Source organism: Amblyomma americanum, chromosome 1, assembly GCF_052857255.1.
Source record: "Amblyomma americanum isolate KBUSLIRL-KWMA chromosome 1, ASM5285725v1, whole genome shotgun sequence".
Taxonomy (NCBI): domain Eukaryota; kingdom Metazoa; phylum Arthropoda; class Arachnida; order Ixodida; family Ixodidae; genus Amblyomma; species Amblyomma americanum.
Window position 1 is genome coordinate 426,096,315 of NC_135497.1, and position 21,965 is coordinate 426,118,279.

Here is a 21,965-nt window from a genome sequence, read left to right on the forward strand (position 1 = left end):
GGCTGCGCCCACTGCAGGGCAAAGGCCTCTCTCATCTCTCTCTAGTTAACCTTCTCTTGTACCAGCTGAGGCCACCTTTTCCCCGCAAACTTCCTAACATCATCTGCCCATCTATCTTTCTGCCACCCCTCACCAGGCTTGCCTTCTCTACAACATCGGGTTATCTTGCCTTTGCATTACATGCCCTGCCCATGCCCATTCCCTCATTCCCTCTTGGGTTCGACTAGGATGTCAATAACTCTCTTTTGTTCCCTGACCCACTCTGCTGTCTTCCTGCATGTAAAACATGCTTGGACAAACAATTTGAATATAGGAAAACTTTTAAGTACTCATTTGGGAATATTGAATATAATTGTCCATTCTTCTGATATAGTGTAACAAAATCTTGCTTTTGTGGTTTTTCTATCGCTCACATCGAGCATTTAAGATTCCCTTAGAAAACTAATGGGGAACGCTCTTAACAGGAAAAATGTTAGTAGCAAAAAATTGCCAGCCTGCCGACGGGACATCTGCGGATATATTAATTGTTATAGTGAAATTTTATTCAAAAATGCTTTTGTTTAGAATTGTTGGGTATCCCTCTTAACGTTACACCCTATAACTTTCCTTTCAATTTCTTACTGTTTTACCATCAATTTAAGTTTAACCTTTTCCATTAGCCTCTGCATTTGTGCCCCACAGGTGAGTACCAGTAAGATACAGCTGTTATATACTATTCTCTTTAGGAATACTGCTAAGTCGTGATCTGAGTATCTGAGAAAGCGCTCCACCCCATTCTTATTCTTCCAGTTATCTCACTCTCGTGGTCCGCCTCTAGGGTGACTACCTGCCCTAAGTAGATGTACTCCTGTACCACTTCAAGTGCTTCGCTACCTATCGTAAGCTGCTTCTCCCTTCCGGGACTGTTGAAGATTACTTCAGTTGTGTGCGCATTAATTTTTTGACCCACCGTTCTACTTTGCCTAATTCACTGATCATGGTTTAGAGAGAGGGAAGTCCTCACTGGTAAAAAGAAGACACAAATCTTCCTCTCCACTTCTAGGGGAAAAAAGGAAAAGGCACGAGGGTGGGTGCCATGGGAAGAAACCAGAAAACGGCTACCGTGGACGGAGCAGGTTTTCACGCGCGCAGAGGGATGCGCAACCTGAGGGTGGTTGCCACACGAATAACCCGTTGGGTGGCAACCGTGAAAAGTGAAGGGTGCGGAGGAAAATTAGCTGAGAAGAGGAGCAAAGAATATAGAGGCATGCGCGCGCGTCGGATGCCGCTCTTCCGTACAAGTAATTGCGTGCGAGCCACCTCCAGAACCCACTATCGATGGAAACAGCAGATCAGATATGGAATGAAAGACAAAGTGTGCGTGGGAGTCAAGTGTAAAGAAGTACGAAGAAGATTAAGTGTGCAATAAGGGCGGATGTAAATAAATGTGCGCGATGTGTCGTGTCATGCAAGTGAGACTGAAAATCAAAAGCTACGGATTTTCGGCGGATCGTTCCACCGATCGCCTGTCATTTCTTTTCATTTCTGCTGCAGCATAGGCTTCTTGTGAGTGGAGGCATTGTGCTGGGTGCAGGTAGGTGGTTTAGGGGTGTGGGCGGATAGGTGGGTGGTGGATGGCACTTATGGAGGATGAAGGGGAGAGGTGGAGCGTGGAGGCTCCTCGCTTGAGCTGGAGGCTTCACTTCGAAAAAGGTGAGATATCCTAGGTGACTGCAGTAGCATTTCTTACGCAACAAAAGAGTTCTCACTTAGTTTCAGTTTGACTAATCAGCACACGCCATCAAAACCTTCTACCCAGAAGCTCGACTCATGACATTCACCCATTAGTCTGCCCTCTTGTGGTTTCGTGCCGGCTCCGTACATTTATAAGAGCCATTATTGGCTGTCAGTCTTGTCAATGTTTAAAAGCGCACTGCCTACTGTACCTTTCAGGCTAAGCTCGAATATAGTCACGCGAAAAGCTGTATAAGATTTTGGGCCATCATCAAAGAACACGCAGGTCAGACCATGACACAACAGTTGGAGAACAAATAAGCGGCATACTATGCACCTTTAACTGCGTAGCAGAAGCGGGGAAGCCTATGTCGATGCCGACGGCGTGCTCCCGCGACGGCGAGCAGAGCACCCCTGTGGCCTCAGTCATACCGTACACGTTTGCCAGGCACTGGAGGTCCTGGCCAAAAACCTCAAGAGTCACGTCGTACTGCAGCTGTGAGAGCGGAGAACCGCCGGTACACACGATACGCACCCCCCGCAGCCTCTGGCCCGTGTGCCGCATTTCGTCCACCAGGGTATGCAGATGCCAGGGCAGCAGGACCGCTGCCGTTACCTGCGACGCGATCGGCGTGGTGAATGAATCGCTTCCCTCTACTCAGGCAGCTTAAACAGTGTGAAATTGTCATTGAAAAACAGTATCGGTGGCACTGCTTCCTTCGCCTGCGTTTGTTTTCTCGGGGGTTCAGCTTCGTGCAGCAACGCACACACCTTAGAAATAGCCACTACTTCTCCACTGTATCCTCTTTCCTGCCATCTGTCTGTATTTGTTCCGGCAATAATGCGGCACGGACGGCCATGTGGTGATCAATTGCTTAACGGGCTTCTCTTTAACTCAACAGAAGCACGCAGTACAATAAGTGCAGGCTTACAGCTGCCAATATTCAAACTTTTCTAATCCTGCAATTACAACGCACCGAAAGCTGTTATAGCTTTGCTTTAGCCCTTCCATGCAGTCCTGCAATTTATTGTTCACTCTACAGCAACAGGCGTAACACCATAAATAATGTGTGAATTAATTTAATTCAACATAATTAGTTAAGATAACGCTATTAAATTCAATTGCCACCTGTCAGCAGTGGCACGTTGCAAAGTAGAGAAAGAGAAATCTTCCTCTCCCCGTTTGGGCGAGAGGGCATGTGCGGGAGACAACAGAGAGAGGCGACAGGTGGTGGGATCAGATTTTACTGATTCGCTTGGCTTTTTTTTTATGGCTGATGGTATAGATTCAACGCCCAGTGCAAGGCTACATGGCTAAACCAAACATATAATATATTTAGCTGATTAATGCACTAAGCCGGTAAGCTTGGTTCTTCAAAATTTAATACAAAAAGCGTCAATAAACATTAAAACCTTAAGGAGAACCCTCAGTGTAACATTTTCAGTCTTTCCAGCCAATATAACAGAGGTGAACAAGGGACATCGACCACAAATTTTCTTGCAAGAGATTTTTTATGCCACACTTTTTTTTCGAGAAGACCTAAGATATATACGGCTATTTGGGTGAGACGCTAGGGAGATGGGAAATCTGACTGTCTTCTGTGGGACGCCAACCGCACATCTACATAGACTTCTATTACTTCATCGCGTCTCTTGCAAGAGCTATTCTAATTTATTACAAATACTTTGACGACATTTTCTCATGCAGGTCTACTTTTCAGAGTCGTGTACCCTTTCATATCTTTTTTCTTGGTATGCTGGCTTCAGTGTTCGATTCGAATGTTTTATTTACGCATTCTTGCACGTATTGCACAAATTATACACACTATTACAACCACGCCGAAAGGGTATAAGATTTTAAGATTTCGGTTTTGAAAAAACAATGCAAAATAAGCAAATATTTCGTGTATTTACTAGGGCTGGCAAAACTATTTCTGAACAGCGTGTTGAAATGATTCCCATCGTTGACTACGTCGAGCAACAGTGATCCACTTTGAAAATAAACAACACTGCCTTAACTTTTCGCGCTGGAAACCCTGGTAAAACAGAAAGCGTATAACGAACAAATCAAATACTTAGTCCTTACCCACCTGATGAAACCTGCGTAGACAGATTGAAGCGAAAAGGGTTTTCCATTTAACCAAAAGAAAATTTTTCTTCAATCATGCAACGCAAACAAAATAAAAAAATCTCTTGAGCCAAACTAGCGAACATCAAACAGAACGACCCTGCGCATGGACACTACTTCCGGCCTGAGACTCGGTAAAAAAAAAAGGTTTTGCCTACCTGGTGCTTGTCCACCACTTTGACGACTTCCGACAGCTTCTGACTCGGTGGAACTATGACGCTGGTTGTGCCCCGAAACAGGCTGACGGTGATGAACACCAGCCCACTGCCATGCGTGATAGGAGTCGGCAGCAGCAGCACGTCGGACTCATCCCAAGGGAAGGACCACCTAGAAGGGGGCACCAAATGCGCCAAAGAAGAGCGTCAACGAATATTAAGGCGAAAGCCTTTATAGGCTCATGACTCGCCAAAGGGGATGTGCGCAGAACTGTCAATCAAACGTAGTTGAGGTGTCCACAGAGATTTCGATATCTCAGAGATACTGCCTACTTTCCTCAAAAACCTTTCCTTTCCTCAAAACACATGCTTTCGTACAAGACCACGACTCAAACGTACAAAAGTGTGCGCCGCGAAATGTCGATATTCTTCATTCCTATGGGAATGTCGAAAGCGCATTAATATCCGAGCTGAACGTACAAGACCACGACGCTAGCGTTGTTGCTGGCACATGAAGCGGCGAAGTCCAGTAGCTAAAGCAGTTCGAAACAGAGAGCCTAAGCCGAGCACCTAAACGTGCTCTAACAACCAGGCTGAAACCAAGTAGCTGAACGTGCGCGAAATAGAAAAACAAACCCAAGTAGGTGTTGGTGTGTCAGGTTGGCTCGTAGCATGCATAAGATGTCTGTAAATAAGCTTGTGCCAGCACTGCCGCCCTTGTTGCATGTATACACAATCCAACGAGCTTTCGGTGAATAACACGCTAAGCCGGTAAGCTTAGCTCTGCTAACTTTTGTGCGTGTGCGTCCGTGTGCGTGTGCGTGTATGCGTGCGCGTGACTATACGTCTTAGAGTATAGAGAGCCTTCCTGGGACGTTTCTTTTCTCTTGGTATGCTGGTTTCAGTGTTCGATTCGAATGTTTTATTTACGCATTCTTGCACGTATTGCACAAATTTTACACACTCTATTACAGCCACGCAGAAAGGGTATTAGAGATTTTCAGACTTGGGTTTGGAAAAAACTAAATGCAAAATAAGCAAATATTTCATGTATTTACTAGGGCTAGCAAAACTCTTTCTGAACAACACTGCCTTAACTTTTCGCGCTGGAAATCCTGGTAAAACAGAAAGCGTGTAACGAACAAATCAAATACTTAGTTTGCTGTTCGTCTCTCTCTCTCTCTGTGTCTCTCTTCCTCCATCTCTCTATTTCTCTCTCTGTCGGTCTCCCTCCGTCTCTCTCTCTCCCGTCTCTGCCAGTCTGCCTGTCTCTCTCTCTCTCTCTGTCTCTATCTGTCCCTCTCTTTCTCTGCCTGTCTCTCTCTCTGTCTCTCTCTCTCGCTCACAGTCTGTCTCTCTCTCTGTGTCTCTCTCTGTCTATCTCTGTGTCTGTCTGTCTGTCTGTCTGTCTGTCTGTATGTCTTTCTCTCCCTCTCTGTCTGTCTGTCTGTCTCTCTCTCTGTCTGGTTCGAGATGTTCTCAGAATAGCTTCAGCACCCCCTCCATATTTGCGCGGCGGCCGCTTTTCCGTGGATTCAAAACCCAAAAGACGCCCGTGTGTTGTACGGCATCAGCGCACGTTCAAGAACACCAGGTAGCCAAAATTAAACATAAAGCCCTTCACACGGCACCTCTTTCCCTGTGGCTTATTTCACTCCTTTCCTCAATGTGGTTAATGCGTCCTCCCGGAAGTAGGAGAGTTACTGCGCTTTTTTTCCTGAAAACCTTATTTCGTTTTACGTGCGTGGCCTGCGAGCACGCAGTGGTCAGTTGACCATGTGGTCGGCAGAGGGGGTGAGCGTTTCACCGTCGAAACCATTTTAGATCCGAACATAACTTCCAGTCCTAATGCGTGGGCGACGAGCTGCAGCGCAAGCGGCGGAAAAGCATCCGCGTCGCGCCAGAAAAAAAAGCTATACAAAGGGGCTGTCTAGAACGCACTGGTCAAGCCGGACGCGCAGTAGATGCCGCAAGCGCACGTCTTCTGCCACCAGTGGCACCGCATGGCGACCCACACTTCGGCTGTAATAGCGAAGACCATCGTTTTCATTTTAATAGGTTAGTATTAGAAACCCTATTAGTAGAAAAATTGACCTTCGTTGTTTTGAGTGTGAAGCCTCGAAGAGAAGAGGCAAATCGAATAGGGGGATAGGAAAAGAGAGAAGAAGAGAGCAGGAATGAAGAGCACAGGGGAGAGTGAAGAAGGAGAGAGGGCAAGTCGAATGAGGCAAAGGGTGACGAGAGGGAAACCGTGGTCGTCAAACAGACTCGAGGGCTGCAGGAGTAGCGAGGGGGTACAGTGCGGCACACTGTGATTGGTGGACTAGATCCCGTCTTCCACCACCGTAAGGGGGAACACTAATGCTAATTCATATTTTGGAGCATATATATATATCACAGTAACCTCAGCGCCCGTAGGCATTACAGTGGAGGCAATAATGACATTGATCGAGGCTGTGACTTTGCCTCTTTTGCGGCATCACTTAACAAAAATACACTCAAAAAATTATGATCTGACTATTTGCTGCAGGAGATTTAAAAGGAAAGAAAACAAACGTAGAACAAGATTTTGCTATTAATTTTACGAATAACTCGCCCGTGCGCTATACCTCGACATTCCAACGTTGGCCAAGAAAGCGCAGTGCGTCAGCTCTACACCCTTAGGCAGGCCTGTGGTTCCTGACGTGTACAGAACAGCGAGTACGCTCTTCGAAGGCTTTGCCACGGAAACCTCTCGGAATGCGGCCTCGTCCAAGTCAGCAAGCGGTCCCATCGGTACGAAACCATCCGCTGCGAAGGAACCCACGGTGAAGCGCCCCTGATGTTAAGAAAACAAATGGCGGTAATCACATCGTTTTAGAGATTCCGCTATCAAAAGGATGCCGCAAAATGTGCAAATATTTTGGCAAATTGGACCACACAGATATGACTATGCTGCTTCTTATTACCGCCTGGTGGCATTTTTGTAGCAGTGTAGCCCCTTCCAAAACAGTTTGCTTTTTTAAGATGAGTAGCACTTTTGCGCAGGAATATATCGAGCGTTTTCGAGAGGAGGAACTTGCTACAAACTGTCTCTTACCAGAACAGAACAGTCGCTGTATGGTTTAGTTGGTTCATGGTCTTGAACAAATAAACCAGTAAAACGACGCAGTACTGAGAGCTGACGAAGCACACACTAGATCCAGTCGCAGTGCAAGCCTCGTCTCTTCTCTGCCCTTCGTAGTTTGACTGGTTTATTTGTTCAAGACCAGAATAATACTATCAACGGTCATCAGGCTTAAAACAACTCTATTTATAGTCGAAGCCTGAACGGTAGTTGTCAGTTCCCGCTTAAATGCGCACTAGATCACAATGTTAAGTCTCCAAGTAATTATTTTATATAATTCAAAGTTAAAATATTGAAGTAAGGTCACGGAGCCCAACTATTCTGAAAAATACCAAGTCAAATGAGTTATAGTGACGCATGTCAATCCTAAAAGTGATCCTGACGCAGGTGAGGCAAATATCCGCTCATGTGAAATGAGGTATCACCACCGGAGAGCTGCTTGTAGATGTAGCAGCTCATAACACTCCACCTCCAAAGGTGTTCCTGGCCACATAACTTTTGTACAGCTAACACATTACCCAGCACGACATGCTGGCGTATGACTATCGGAGTAATACTACACAAGGTCTGTAGGTAATTAACCATGACACTCTACGTCTTAAAGCGAGCAGCACTGAATGCGAGCCTTGAATGACGGCCTTGAGCATGTCTGAACTGGCGCGACAAACATCGGCTGTCATCCGTTATGTTGATTGTGAGCTGTTGCTTTCTGTCGTGCGCCGGAAAGATACACAGTTTAAAATTCGAGCACCTTGTCAACTTTGTATATTTAGTGAAACTGAATACTGCACGAGCGGAATCTTTTCGAATATTTTAGGGACCTTACGGGGAAGACAGGGATGTCTCATGCACATTCGTTTCAGTAATGAAGTCATTCAGCGAGGGACGCGAAATTTTAAAAACAATGAATGAATTGAACGGCTCCGCAGCAGCATACACTGGTATACAGGGTGTTTCGTATAAGATTTTAACAACTTAAAAAAGAAGAGTTTTTGAGTTCGAAAACCGCTTCTCTCAGCATAGCATTGTCAGCACTGCTGCACATCAGAATACAGCTAAGACGTGCCAACTAGCAGGCTTGTTAACAAGCATTGAATAGTCAGCTTTTTACTGTTACAGATAGGCTCCTTAATTATTGAGAGGGGTGTAGCCCATCATAATTAATGTCCATATCAGTTTTTAGAATTTCTAAAACGCGCTTTCTCTCGGCGCGGCGGCCAATAAATTTTGGTTGTATCGCGCCAAAAAATATGCGCTTTCGAGAAGCTTGCCGGCAAGGCAACTTCTCCAGTGCGTGTAACTCGTCGAAATAGGCAAAATTTGTTGGACCACAGCGGCCAGGGTAACTGCGTTTAAGTAATTCCAAAAACCGATATGCATAATACTTATGGCGGGCTGGATGCCTTAATATAATTAAGAAGCCTGACAGTAATAATTAAAAAAGCTAACCAATCAGCATTAGGTCACCAGCCTGCTGGTAAGTACGTCTTAGCTGGAATCTGATGTACTACACCGCTGACAATGCTAAGGCGGAAAAAGCGCTCTTCTAAATCAAAAATCCAATTTCTAAACATTGAGGGAAGTCTTAGGTGAAACACCCTGCATACAAAATCTAAAGGAGGTTGGTTAGTGCTTTCTTCTAAACTGGTGATTTGGTTAGCTATATGTCTGACCTTCAGTGGCAAATTTGCCGATGCCTTCGCAGCCTTCTCAGCCAGGGCTGGTTCCACTAGAAGGTGGGTGCTGTCGCTGTCGGTGATCTGGTAGCGCAACTCCCCTGCACATTTCGTACGACCTGATTCGTCATCTGCTGCAGTCCTTCAAGACTGCAAAGAAGAGAAGCACGAGTGACGTTCGCGTTCGCCTACACTGCACCCTCGTTTCCTCCCACTGTTGTGTAATCTCCACCTGCATAAAAGCCCGTTAGTTTCAGTACGCACTGAGCCTCAAAGCTGGTCGCCAACCTTTTCATTTCCAGCCTCTGTGAAAGAAACGGCAGTGTATTACTGAATTTCTCTTCAAGCCAGCGTTATTTCGGCATCAAAACCACTGCATGACGGAAGGCTAAACACTTCTGTTTTCCATGTTCTAAAGACCAAAGCAGCAAAGTCCACAATGAAAAATTCCCTTTCGAGCTTATCGAAAACGCATATTTCAGTTTATCCATTTTTCTGCTGATATAATTAAATGCATACTGAGAAAAACACTTCAATACACTGTTTTCCAGCAGCGCAAGGGACAAAAAATGACACAAGTGCACAAACACGTCGCTGAACTTAAACTGATTTCATTGCGGGAATTTGCACTTCTTAAATACAGTGGCAACCAATCTCTAATGAAAAAACACAAAATTGCGATAATGAGAGTTCCAGAGCACAGGGCTACAGTGGCACAAGACCAGCTGCGCACGCTTTTTTATTATAATCAAGAAAACGCAGTTCTTTTACAGACAGGGCTATTGAGGTAACTCTTACGCATTCATCTTTGAATTTATCTTTGAATGAATCTATGAATTAATGCGTAAGCGTTGCCTCAATAGCCCTGTCTGTAAACTAACTGCGTTTTCTTGATAATAGAAAAACTAGAATAGAATAGAATAGAATAGAATAGAATAGAATAGCGTGCAGCTGGTCTTGTGCCACTGTAGCCCTGTGCTCAGGAACTGTCATTCTCGCCATTTTGTGTATCTGTCTTTTTGCCTTTTAGATTGATTGCCATTGCATTTAGGAAGTAGAAATTGCCTCAAAAAAACCAGTTGTAAGTTCAGCGCCGTTTCTGTGCACTTGTCTCGTCCTTTGTCCCTTGCGCTGCTGGAAAACAATGTCACAGCAACTTGCCCAAGCTTCTACAGTATCTGCGTTCAACTTCAATACACGCTAGGCATTTTCTTCCCACTGGAGAAGGCGTGACAGTCCTCAGTGCATTGGCCTCAGCTTTCATCGGCACAGAAAATAGCCTAAACACTACTTAAATAATTAGAAGTGGCGCATAGAATGTACTGACCCTTAATTTTCTTCTCTTCCTTAAAAAAATATACCTTCATAACATTTTTCAGAACTACAAAAGAATGCCGCCCGTGTATGTACGTATTTCTAACGCCTTGGTACTTGCAGATGGCGTAACTATAGTATATAACACATAGTAATGGATTTGATTTCTGATTCGCTTTACACGTAACGAGCTGTGAATGCATCTTTAACTGCAGAGGACCAGACTGGGCTTCGGATTCAGAAACATTTGTGCGGTTTTTACAGAAGCGCTGCTACCGACAGGAGCCCTGTTGGGCGTTGGGTTGAGCGGAAAGCGGAGAAATAGATCCACGCTACATTGTTCTCGCATGACATCAACGCCCGCCGCTATACTAGTCATGCCGTCATGACTATACATATATGTGGTCCCTTCATCTCTGTGCTATTGCAAAATGCGCTCAGATGATATAGATTTCATTGGTTACACCATTGGTTACACCAGATAAAAAAACAGCTTGATAGAATGGCCACTTGCTGGTTTAGTACGTGTTGGCGTAAAGCATGAGGAGTGGACGGATATTGCATCGAAAATGAAGAAGCGACTGGGAAAAATGTGGCGGCAATTCATCCGAACTTCATATATTTTTAACACGCAGTGCTTCAGAAAAAAAAAAAACTTGGAGAGCACTGCACTCTTTTGGATTGGAGAAATGCGAAAGCATTCGCGTTTGAACGTTAGCAAATTTTTTTGCAAGTCATAAATCATGTAACACTTTTCTCGTGAGCCTTGGATGACGTCGACAACTTTTTCTTTGGTGGTCATTGTTGCCTAACATCAGTAGACATCCCCAACACACTTCACCGTCGTACACACCGCAATGCGCTCACTTCGTGCCCCTCTCACACACTCGAACCAACAACCCTTCGTGGCATAATGCGGACATCGGGCAGCCTTACGCCATCTATAGCCTTTCTTAGCCTAGCCATCTAGGTTAACCATCGAGCCTTTTTTTCTTCTCTATCTCTGGGTTGGAATTTATCTTTATGAATTATCGGCCTGAGAGCCCTGTAATGGAAAATTTTTGTGGCGTCCGCGAGTTCCTTTTTACACCAGAAAGGAAGCCAGGAGAGCACACTAAGTAAGGAAACGGCGCAAAATAAGGTCCCGTCTGAGGCCGGGCTTCATTGTTTAAGTATACCTACGCTTACCGTCACGCCGAACGGACTCTAAAGCAGGTCACGAAATTTGGAATACGACACTTAATGTCACCCTTGAGCAAGTCAGGCGTCATATACCATCTCTTTGCTTCCGCTTCAATCGGGTAAGTATTTGCTGCCACAACTTTTCATTTTTGACGCCCGGCGCCACGACTCGTAAGCATTTACAGTCAACGCAAAAGGGTCGCAAAGATGGCTTCGCAAGGTTATCCTTGCGCAGATGCGCGATGAATAGGACGTCTTCCTGTTCGAACCCTCGTGATCTAAAGAGGTGATGTCCTAATGTTTGATTTAATTCCAGCTTCCTTTTGAAAGTAACTGCCGCCTCTAAAATGTAATTCTGTCATGCTTTGGACTGACTAGAAGCGGTAATTTTGCTGGTCTACCATAATGCCTCACTACTCGGGTTTATATCGAACAGTGGGCTGGATACAACATGCAGTTCAAAGTCAACGCATGTTCTACAGCGTGCCGCAGTAGCAAGTCATGTGCATGGCAATGCGCATGTGCAGTAATAATCAAGCGAAGTCCCACCCACCCAAAGCGTCTTTTCCAGCCTGGTCGTCGGTACTAATCTGGTCATCTTATAGTGTCGGTATTTCGAATTTATCTTCTGGTTAGAAAAAAAAAACAGCGCGAGCGCAATCACTGCGTGTCGAATCAGTAATGCAGTAAGTCCGCCTGTCTGTAATGTTGAAAGGTAATGCGCTGAACACGAGCCATCTAGCGTGAAATGCACCTTTTGAAACGTCGAGGAAGCACAAAAACGTCGAGTATTCTGGCCTCTCCACTCCTGACACCAAGCCGCAGTGACCGCCGACGTATCTAGTAGTGGCTGCACCCGCAGCAAACTGGTGTGCACTGACACGCAATGAAGTAAATCTACTCCACTAGAATTCAGTTTTTCAGATTTACGTTGGTGATGAACGACAAGCCGGAAGTAGTACGGGGTGTATTTTTTCGTCCAGATGGTACAAACTACCTGTCTAGCACAAAAATATATAATAAGCAGAACTTAGCACATGTCTGAACGAATCTCTGGCCAAGCGCCCACGGTGGGTAAATGCCATTGCTTCAGTGGCAACAACAAAAACATGCCTGAAATGTTGAACGCCGCCCGCTGAAGCATACGTCTGCCACCTCCTGTGGACGCATGCAGTGACAAAGGCTGCAAAATCCGGAGTACTGAAAAAGTTGTGCACCTCCAGCTGGCTCATGGATAGCAGCGTTGGTGCTGTGTGTGTCATTTGTGTTCTTAATCGTTGCACATCAACTTTTCGTAATGATTGACAGACTAGCCCACATCAAGATTCAACAGTAAGAGCGGCAGTCGTATTCAGCTCCCGGCACAGTAGCTCCCATAGATACCTATAGCTTAATTTTTAGGGGGTTTAGTGTCCAAAAGCGACTCAGGCTATGAGGGACGCCGTAGTGAAGGGCTCCGGAAACTTCGACCACCTGGAGTTCTTTAACGTGCACTGACATCGCACAGTACACAGGCCTCTGGAACTGAACTTCGCCTCCATCGAAATTCAACCACTGTGGCCATCATGTATGTATGTATATATATATATATATATATATATATATATATATATATATATATATATATATATATATATATATATATTGTCAAGGCGTTTATTTGAAGCGCAGATCGGTTGATCTTGGTTGACCGGCGACACGACGGGCACACTCACAGGCGTCGTTCGAAAAACCCAGCTGCACTTCGTCTGCTTCTTCGTTGTCCCGCTTGAACTCGTCCGCTTCTTCGCTGCGCTGCGCCTGTCTGTCCCATTACAATTACTCTCCCTCCGAAAAAGGAGCCATCCTGGCGACTTACGGAGAGGAGAGGATGGGCGGGTCATAGTAAGGCTTGAGGCGCTCAACGTGCACAGTTTCGCGGCCCCGGCGACGGTGGTCCGAAGAGGGAACGAGCGGCTCAACGATATAAGTCACCGGAGAAGTTTGGTGGACAACCCGGTAAGGTCCGTGAAAGCGAGACAGTAGTTTCGTGGCGAGGCCGGGAGTGGAGGAAGGCACCCAGAGCCAAACGAGGGCGCCAGATGGGTATGACGCTGGAGGGACCGGGGAATCCCGACGGTGCTTCTGATCCCATTGTTGCTGTGTGGTGAAAGAGCGGGCAAGTTGCCGGCATTCTTCGGCATACAGGTGAGCTTCGGAGAGTAAGGTGGTCTAGGAAGGGTCAGGGTGATAAGGAAGGATGGTGTCCATGGTGGATGTAGGCTCCCGGCCATATAAGAGGAAGAAAGGAGAAAACCCCGTTGTTGTCTGAGTAGCTGTGTTATACGCGTACGTGACGAACGGGAGCACTTGATCCCAGTTGGAGTGGGCGGTGTCAACGTACATGGCGAGCATGTCACTCAGAGTGCGGTTGAACCGCTCAGTCATGCCGTTGGTCTGGGGGTGATAGGCGCTGGTGTAGCGATGAACGATTTGGCATTGCTTGAGCAGGGCCTCGACGGCGTCCGAGAGAAAAACACGGCCGCGGTCACTTAGAAGTTCTTTCGGGGCGCCGTGACGAAGAACAAGACTGTGTAGAATGAAGTGAGCGACATCGTTTGCGGTAGCAGATTTGAGAGCCGACGTTTCGACGTAACGGGTGAGATGGTCAACGGCAACGATGATCCACCGATTATTAGCCGAAGTAGTTGGAAGCGGGCCATAAAGATCAATGACGACGCGGTCAAAGGGACGGCCAGGGCAAGGTAACGGCTGCAAAGGAGCGGCGGCGGGGTGGGGAGGATTCTTGCGACGTTGGCAGGCGGTGCATGACCGAATGTATTGACGTATGTAGCGGTACATACCTCGCCAGTAGAATCGCTGACGAAGGCGAGCATATGTTTTCAGTACACCGGCGTGGCCGCATTGTGGAGCGGCGTGAAAAGAGGCACAGATTGTAGCACGGAGGTGTCGAGGGATGACCAACAGCCACTTCCGGCCGTCGGGGAGGTAATTACGGCGGTATAAGAGGCCATCACGAACGGCGAAGTGGTGGGCTTGGCGGCGAAGGGTCCGGGTCGAATGATGCGGCGAGGGAGTGTTCAGGAAGTTTAGCAGCGAGGTGACCCAAGGATCCTTCAGTTGTTCGGAGAGCATATCAGGGATGTTGAACGAAGAGAATTCGTAGGCACAGACGAGGGCAGAGGCTGGCTCGCATGGGAGTGGTGAACGAGAAAGGGCGTCGGCGTCCGAGTGCTTGCGGCCGGAGCGATAAATGACGTGTATATCAAACTCCTGGAGACGTAAAGCCCAGCGGGCGAGTCGGCCAGAAGGATCTTTGAGGGAGGATAGCCAGCATAGGGCGTGGTGGTCTGTGACGACATAGAAGGGCCGGCCGTAAATGTAAGGGCGGAACTTGGCAATTGCCCAAATGATGGCGAGACATTCTTTTTCTGTGACAGAATAGTTTGATTCCGCCTTGGTGAGGGCGCGGCTGGCGTAAGCGACGACGTATTCCGGATACCCAGGCTTTCGCTGGGCAAGAACTGCGCCCAAGCCCACACCGCTCGCGTCAGTGTGAACTTCTGTCGGACAGGCGGGATCAAAATGGCGAAGGATGGGGGGAGAGACCAGCAGGCGGCGTAAAGTGCTGAACGCGGTATCGCAGGCGGGGGACCAAGACGAAAGGTTCGGGCTGCCGGCAAGAAGCTGCGTTAAAGGGGCGATGATACCGGCGAAATTTCGGATGAAGCGGCGAAAATATGAGCATAAGCCTATAAAACTGCGAAGTTCTTTTAAGGTGGTTGGTTTGGGGAAGTCAGCGACGGCGCGAAGTTTGGCAGGGTGAGGAAGAACGCCGTCTTTGGAGATGACATGGCCTAATATTGTGAGCTGCGTTGCACCGAAGTAACATTTTTTCAAGTTTAGTTGGAGGCCGGCGTCTGTAAGGCTAGTGAGGACGCGCTGAAGGCGGTGCAGATGGGAAGGAAAATCTTTGGAAAAAACGACAATGTCATCTAGGTAACACAGACAAGTTTCCCATTTGAGGCCACTGAGAATAGTGTCCATCATCCTTTCGAATGTGGCTGGAGCATTGCAGAGGCCGAATGGCATCACATTGAACTCATACAAGCCGTCTGGGGTGACGAAAGCGGTTTTCGCCCTGTCGTTCGCTGCCATCGGGACCTGCCAGTAGCCGGAGCGTAAGTCGAGGGATGAAAAATACTCCGCGCCCTGCAAGCAATCCAGTGCGTCGTCGATTCGGGGTAGAGGATAAACATCCTTGCGTGTGATCTTGTTGAGACGGCGGTAGTCCACACAGAACCTGATCGAGCCATCTTTTTTCGTCACCAAGACAACAGGAGAGGCCCAAGGGCTGTGAGAAGGCTGTATTATGCCGCGCCGAAGCATGTCGTCAACATTGTCACGGATGACGCGGCGCTCGCTCGGCGAGACTCGGTACGGTCGCTGACGCAAGGGAGCGTGGGTACCAGTGTCAATTGTGTGAGAGACGGCCAATGCGCGCCCCAAGGAGGGCTGGGAAAGGTCGAAAGAGTTGCGGAAGCGGCAGAGAAGTTCCAAGATTTGGTCACGGTAAGCGGACGGAAGGTCGGGAGCGATGTTACGACGAAAGACGTCGATGGAAATCGGATCGGGCGCTGTCGCACAACAGGCTAAGGCAGTAACTGGGGAGCAGGCACGGGTATCGGAGAACTTGGAAGCAAGAGCAGGGTCCAGTTCTTCAATAGAGCCGAGGCATTCGCCGCGAAGAACAAACGACGGGCAAGAAAATGGGTTGGTGACATAGATGGCGCAGTGGCCATCGGAAATCGAGACAACGGCGAATGGAATGAGGAGGCGCTGATGGCGAGTGGCTGCTGCGGTAGGTGTGAAAAGAACAGGGCCGCTGAGGAAAGAGTCGGGGCGGAGCGGAACGAGGGCGGAAGAGGAGGGAGGTATGTCGGTGTCGGCAGCTACAAGAAGCTTAGCGGAGCGCACAGGTAGGTCACACAACGAAACATCACACAGGGGAGAAAGCTCAAGTTCCGCACGGGCACAATCAATCACTGCACGGTGGGTCGAGAGGAAATCGCAGCCGAGGATGACATCGTGAGAGCAGGCGGTCAGCACAACAAACTCGATGGTATAGGCGACGTCGTTTATAGAAACGCGGACCGTGCAGGCTGCGATGGGGTGGATGCGCTGAGAGGTGGCCGTACGTAGTGAAAAGTCAGACAGCGGCGTTGTCACCTTACGAAGTTTGCGGCGAAGAGCATCACTAATTACTGACACTGCAGCACCCGTGTCGACGAGCGCGAGAACGGCGACGCCTTCAACAGACACCTCAATCACGTTAGCAGGAGAACACGGAGGACTTAAAAAGTTAGCAAAACACGCAGTTCTTGCCTCCTGAACTGCGGCAGTCAGTTTTCCTCTGGGAGAGGGTCCGGGCGGCGGAGCATCGGAGAAATGGAACGTCGACGAGGGGAAGGCGAGCGGCGAGTACGGTACTGGGAGCGATGTGTAGAGGAGGCAGAAGAGACATTAGGCAAGGGTGGCCCGGAATCGTAGCGGAAATTGCGCATGAAATCGCCAGAACGAGGAGATCGCTGACGGCAAAAGCGTGCGACATGGCCCGGAAGACCGCAGGAATAGCATATCGGTCGATTGTCCTCGGTACGCCAGGGGTTCGTAGGGTTTCGGCGGGGTCGACGAACTGGGGCCTGCGGCGGGGGTATAGACGGCGGTGGAGCATAAAAGGCCGGGCTGCTAGGGTAGGCGGCAGAGGTGGGCGAGCGCCGTGTACCGGTGACTGCTTCAGCATAGGTGAGCGGCGCTGCCGCAGGAGGAGGTGGGGGACTGGATGGCAGAACTGCAGCGACCTGCTCCTGAATAACACGACGGATAGTGGGCGTGAGAGATGGCGCCAGGTCGTGCGGAGGGCAGACGGGGTCGGAAATGTGATGAAGCAGAGAAAGCTGGCGAGCGATCTCTTCGCGGATGAAGTCTTTAACCTGCTGCATGAACAGGGACTGCTCAGCAGACGAGCCACCAAGGGCCAAGCCAGCAAGACCCCCCGCAGGCGCGCCAGACTGCCGCGTAGATGCGCGTTGCTTGCGGAGTTCGTCGAAGCTTTGGCACAGCTGGATGACGGTAGCGACGGAGGTGGGGTTCTTCGCCAGCAGCATCTGGAAAGCGTCATCGGCTATGCCTTTAAGTATGTGGTTGACTTTATCCGCTTCGGACATGGAGGGGTTGACACGCTTGCACAGGTCAACGATGTCCTCGATGTAGCTTGTGAACGTCTCGGAAGGGAGCTGAGATCGAGCACGAAGACGTTGCTCGGCGCGAAGCTTCCGGACGGCGGGGCGGCCGAAAACGTCGGCGAAGCTCGTTTTAAAGGACGACCAGGTGGGAAGATCGGCCTCATGGTTCCGAAACCATAGATTGGCAACGTCCGTTAGATAGAATAGGACGTTGCTAAGTTTCACGGAATCGTCCCACCGATTGTAAGTGCTGATGCGCTCATAGGAGGCCAGCCAATCGTCGATGTCTTGGTCATCGGTGCCACTAAATGGAGACGGGTCACGCTGGCGCTGCACCCCGTGACAGAGTACGGTGGCAGGGATGGGCTGCGATGGTTCACTCGGACCTTCCGGCATGGTGGCGGAGACGAGGAGCGTTCCACTTCGAAGTTCCAGGATGAGGACCGGGACGGGAACCGAGGCACCTCCACCAAGTGTCAAGGCGTTTATTTGAAGCGCAGATCGGTTGATCTTGGTTGACCGGCGACACGACGGGCACACTCACAGGCGTCGTTCGAAAAACCCAGCTGCACTTCGTCTGCTTCTTCGTTGTCCCGCTTGAACTCGTCCGCTTCTTCGCTGCGCTGCGCCTGTCTGTCCCATTACAATATATATATATATATATATATATATATATATATATATATATATATATATATATATATATATATATATATATATATATATATATATATATATAGCATAAATGTAGTTCCAAATATATTCATAATGACCAGCCTTCGAATTAAAATAAATTGGTGCAGTTTTAACGTAGTTCAATGGAGCAGGACGTGCGCAAGCACTTGAGGCAACAGCACCTCAACGGAAAACGCAAGCAAGATCTTATCGTCAGCCGCTATCGCCAGCCGCGCGTGGGGAGGGGGAGGGGGCGGGATGCAGGTTCCACGCGTTGACGGAGCAGCTGCGCAAGGCCTCCCCCGCTGGCGCTCCGTCAAAGGTCAATGGTGGATGCTTCACACATACCTCGGGTTTCCAAACTTTTCTAGTGAATTGTGCTGCGCACTCAAAGCAAAACCTAAACGCACGTGCGGTGAGTGAAGGCTTGGCAAGGACGATGGTCGCTCCAGCCACGACGCAGCCCCACATGGCGACGAAGTTCTCGACGCTGTTGCCGATGTGGACACAGACGCGGTCACCAGGCAGTACTCCGCGTCGCTGGAAGCCCGCTGCGTACAGTTTCAGCCGGGCATGAAACTCACTCATAGAGAGGGCGGTGGAGTCGTCAACCTGCGTCAGAAGCATAGATCGAGTCCACACTTAGGAAGGAAACTATTTAAGACCTCTCGAAATATCGGCTATTTTCAAACCATGTGTTTTATGAAAAAATGACACCTATAACAATTGGGCCTTTAATTTTTATTTCCAATAATTGTTTACGAACAGAAAAAAGATGGCATGCTAATATCGATTCAGGTTGATCTTTGGTGCGTAACGCCATACACTGTTTTCACTATAGTACAGTTTCTATCAAACAGGTTGCTAGAATAAGCTTTGCGCAGTACAGCAAAACCTTCTAATCATACCATCGATGCGAATACAGCACCGCTTGAATGGGATTTTTATATGATTTAACGTTATGGTATAAGAATATAACAGGATTATTTAAAACGTTCGTCTCATCCATGAACTGTCTACTGTGGTGTCGGAAACGAGAGTGTAGAGTGCATTTTTCTTATTTGTGACTGCACCTTCAGCGTCAAGTTCTAAGATCCAATAGCTATCTCAAACGGCGATAAATAAATTACTGCCAAGGTGGCGGGTCTTGAGGTGCTTCCTCCCATCAGTATTCTTCGGCGTGAATGAGTCAGATGGCAAATTAATTCCTTAATCGAGTTGCACTTTTATCAAGACGACGTCCAGTGCTTGGAAGTATACGTGATGGGTCGAAAACAGGTGTTATTTTCAACTGTTCATAGGAACACAAATAGTATGCAACAAGGCGTCGGCTTCTGCGTGAAGACAGATGAAGCATTAATATCGCTTCATTTGAAGTAGCACTTCTAAGAGTAGCTAGTGAAAACAAATCTCTCGCAAAAAAAATTAATTTGCTTGAAAATTATTTCAACTGAACTTCTAAACTAGCAGTAGGCTGGCTAATGAAACTGATGCTGGTGTTGCTGGAGTCCTTTGGTCGGTTCTTGTTGCTTACGCAGCTTACCTTAAAGAATTGGCCCCAACGACAGGCGCTACCATCAATTATGGGGCAGAGCCGCGCACTTTAAACAGCAAGGCTCAAGAAAAGGGAGTACTTCTTATACCACGATTAGACGGCAGCCTTACGCCATCATTCCCGCTGTCGCTTTTGTCCTAATGTAGACTTCATTAAATATCGGGGAGCCACCTACAGATTGAAAAGAAAAAGAAAAACCACTTTTGCCGAATACTTAGCGCCCGAGTCATAACATTCGGTGCAGTGCCCTTTTCGTTCGTGTATAACATGTTCTATAAGAAATGTTCCAACGAACTCTCACCCTTAAACGCTCAGCGTCACGAATTGGCGACACTGATCTCATTCACTCATGTAGTAATTTCTTCATTAACCTTGGATAAGAACTTTGCTGTGAGCATGCTCCGAGTAGCCAGCGTTCTCAATCAAAATATTTGGTGCCAAAATGAGGATGTTGTGGGAAGAAAAAAGAGGGTGCAAATGTGTGCTTCCAGTAAGCGTTCAACGATTCATCTCTCGTTTTTGGAGAACTGTTGCTGGAAGAATAGGAAGGTATTTGCTGCATCAAAAGTAGTTCGCAACCTGCCAGGCCCTTGAAATAGTCGAAATGAAACGCTTGAAATGCTTCTTTTTGTTGAATGATTTGTTGATTTCCTCTTTCTCGTGAATTTGTGTCATTGGTCCCATATCGTATCCTGCCGCACAAAATGATATTGAAACTCATTCCGTTCGGGAGTTTAAACCCTCTCCCTTTACACATGATGCGTACCACAAGTTGTTACGAGTTTAGTAAGCTTAAGTACACGTGTTTTTTTAAGATGACGTGACAGCTCGTTCGCACAATGTAAAAGCTAGAACGAGGAAGGGAGCAAGTCCCAATTTAAGGTCCAAAGCACCCCTACTTGCTACGACACAGACTGACAAAGCGCAACGGAACTAGGACGAGTAGAAGAAACACGAAACACAGGACAGGCGCTACTCAGACTTCATAATCTTGCCGACGCGTCGTGCGTGGCCCCAGGAAGGCGCCAGTCCACCAAACAAGGCCTGAACCACTAGCGGGATTATTCTTCTCTTGAGGAAGTACGACAGCACTCTCGACTTGCAGGTGGTGACAGCAACCAGGTTGACCAGGGTTATGGCAGAATTGTGCCTAGGTCGTTGACAGAAAAAGAGCCCAATGTAGGAGAAATATGTTCTAAGAGGACCTTGGTGTGGGCTAGTTGGTTCATACTGGGTAGTCAGTATGAACCAACTAGCCCACACCAAGGTCCTCTCACCCCTACTTACATAGAAAAGACGTTATCAAGACGACGTGCACCAATCTGACACCATCTTCCCCACAACACCTCCCCTTTCCCTCATCCCGCTTGCCTTTCCTCCTCGCATGGACGGGCCATATAAACTCCGCCAAGGGTTACGCGACAGAGACGAACCTTTTTGTCGAAACTATTCCCAGGGACTGAGGCACCTCCCCCTCCTCCCAGTGCTCAAGTTAGTGCTTCAAGAATCAACTTCCTTGCTCTCTTCCATGTGAGCTGCTTTAAGAGTGACAACCCAACGATGACAACCCAGACTCTCTGTACGTTTCAGGAAGGTATCAGACTTTGAACCTTTCTTTCAGCAGGGACGACGGAGAGGACGTTCTAAAAAGCCAACGGCAGTCTCAGTTTGTTCGTTGCACTGTTCGAAAGTAGATGAGAAGAGACTGTCCAGAAACGTCACATTGCCTAGTAGCCGGAAGGAAGCGCCAGCGCTGCCATGGCCTGATAGATTCCCGTTGCTTGAAATGTAACCTGCACGTATCTAAGCAGTAAACACTCTGTGTACGCCATCCATTACGAATAAAAGCTTTGGAACTGGTTTTCCACACCACTCGGTCTAGATGTATAAATGGGAACAAACGGCGTCAATTTGCCACCTTAAATTTCAGCGGTGCGAACAAATTTTTGACATCATCCTTTGAATGTGGGCACATTAGTTGTCATAATGTGGAGGTTGAGATTTTTTCTGGGATTCCTTGACATTTTTGTTCAAAGTGTTCATGTTGTTTTCGTTATTGTTGTGCCAAGTTCTGTGCCATGCTCTTTAGGCTCCGCCCAGCGGTACCGAGCTCCCTAATAAAACGCAGTGCTCTCCAGTCAATGCGATACCGCGGCGCGGACATTCAAGGTGGCGTAGAAATATTAAAGCGAAAGCTTTACTACTCCAGCCAGCGA

At 47.9% G+C, this 21,965-nt stretch overlaps 1 protein-coding gene across 2 annotated transcripts in view; it reads right to left on the reverse strand.

Moving 5' to 3' along the window:
• LOC144115864 (uncharacterized) overlaps positions 1 to 21,965 on the reverse strand; it is a 46,671-nt gene that overhangs the window by 7,439 nt on the left and 17,267 nt on the right. Inside the window, exons 2-6 of one of the 2 annotated variants that reach the window (XM_077650421.1) lie at positions 18,605 to 18,806; positions 8,776 to 8,879; positions 6,606 to 6,814; positions 4,000 to 4,168; positions 2,249 to 2,329 (exon numbers count right to left, since the gene is read on the reverse strand). In XM_077650421.1, coding sequence (XP_077506547.1) covers positions 2,249 to 2,329; positions 4,000 to 4,168; positions 6,606 to 6,814; positions 8,776 to 8,879; positions 18,605 to 18,806 — 765 coding nt within the window. Of the gene's footprint in view, positions 1 to 2,050; positions 2,330 to 3,999; positions 4,169 to 6,605; positions 6,815 to 8,775; positions 8,880 to 18,604; positions 18,807 to 21,965 lie in introns of both variants that reach the window. The other variant, XM_077650420.1, reaches the window with a different exon arrangement.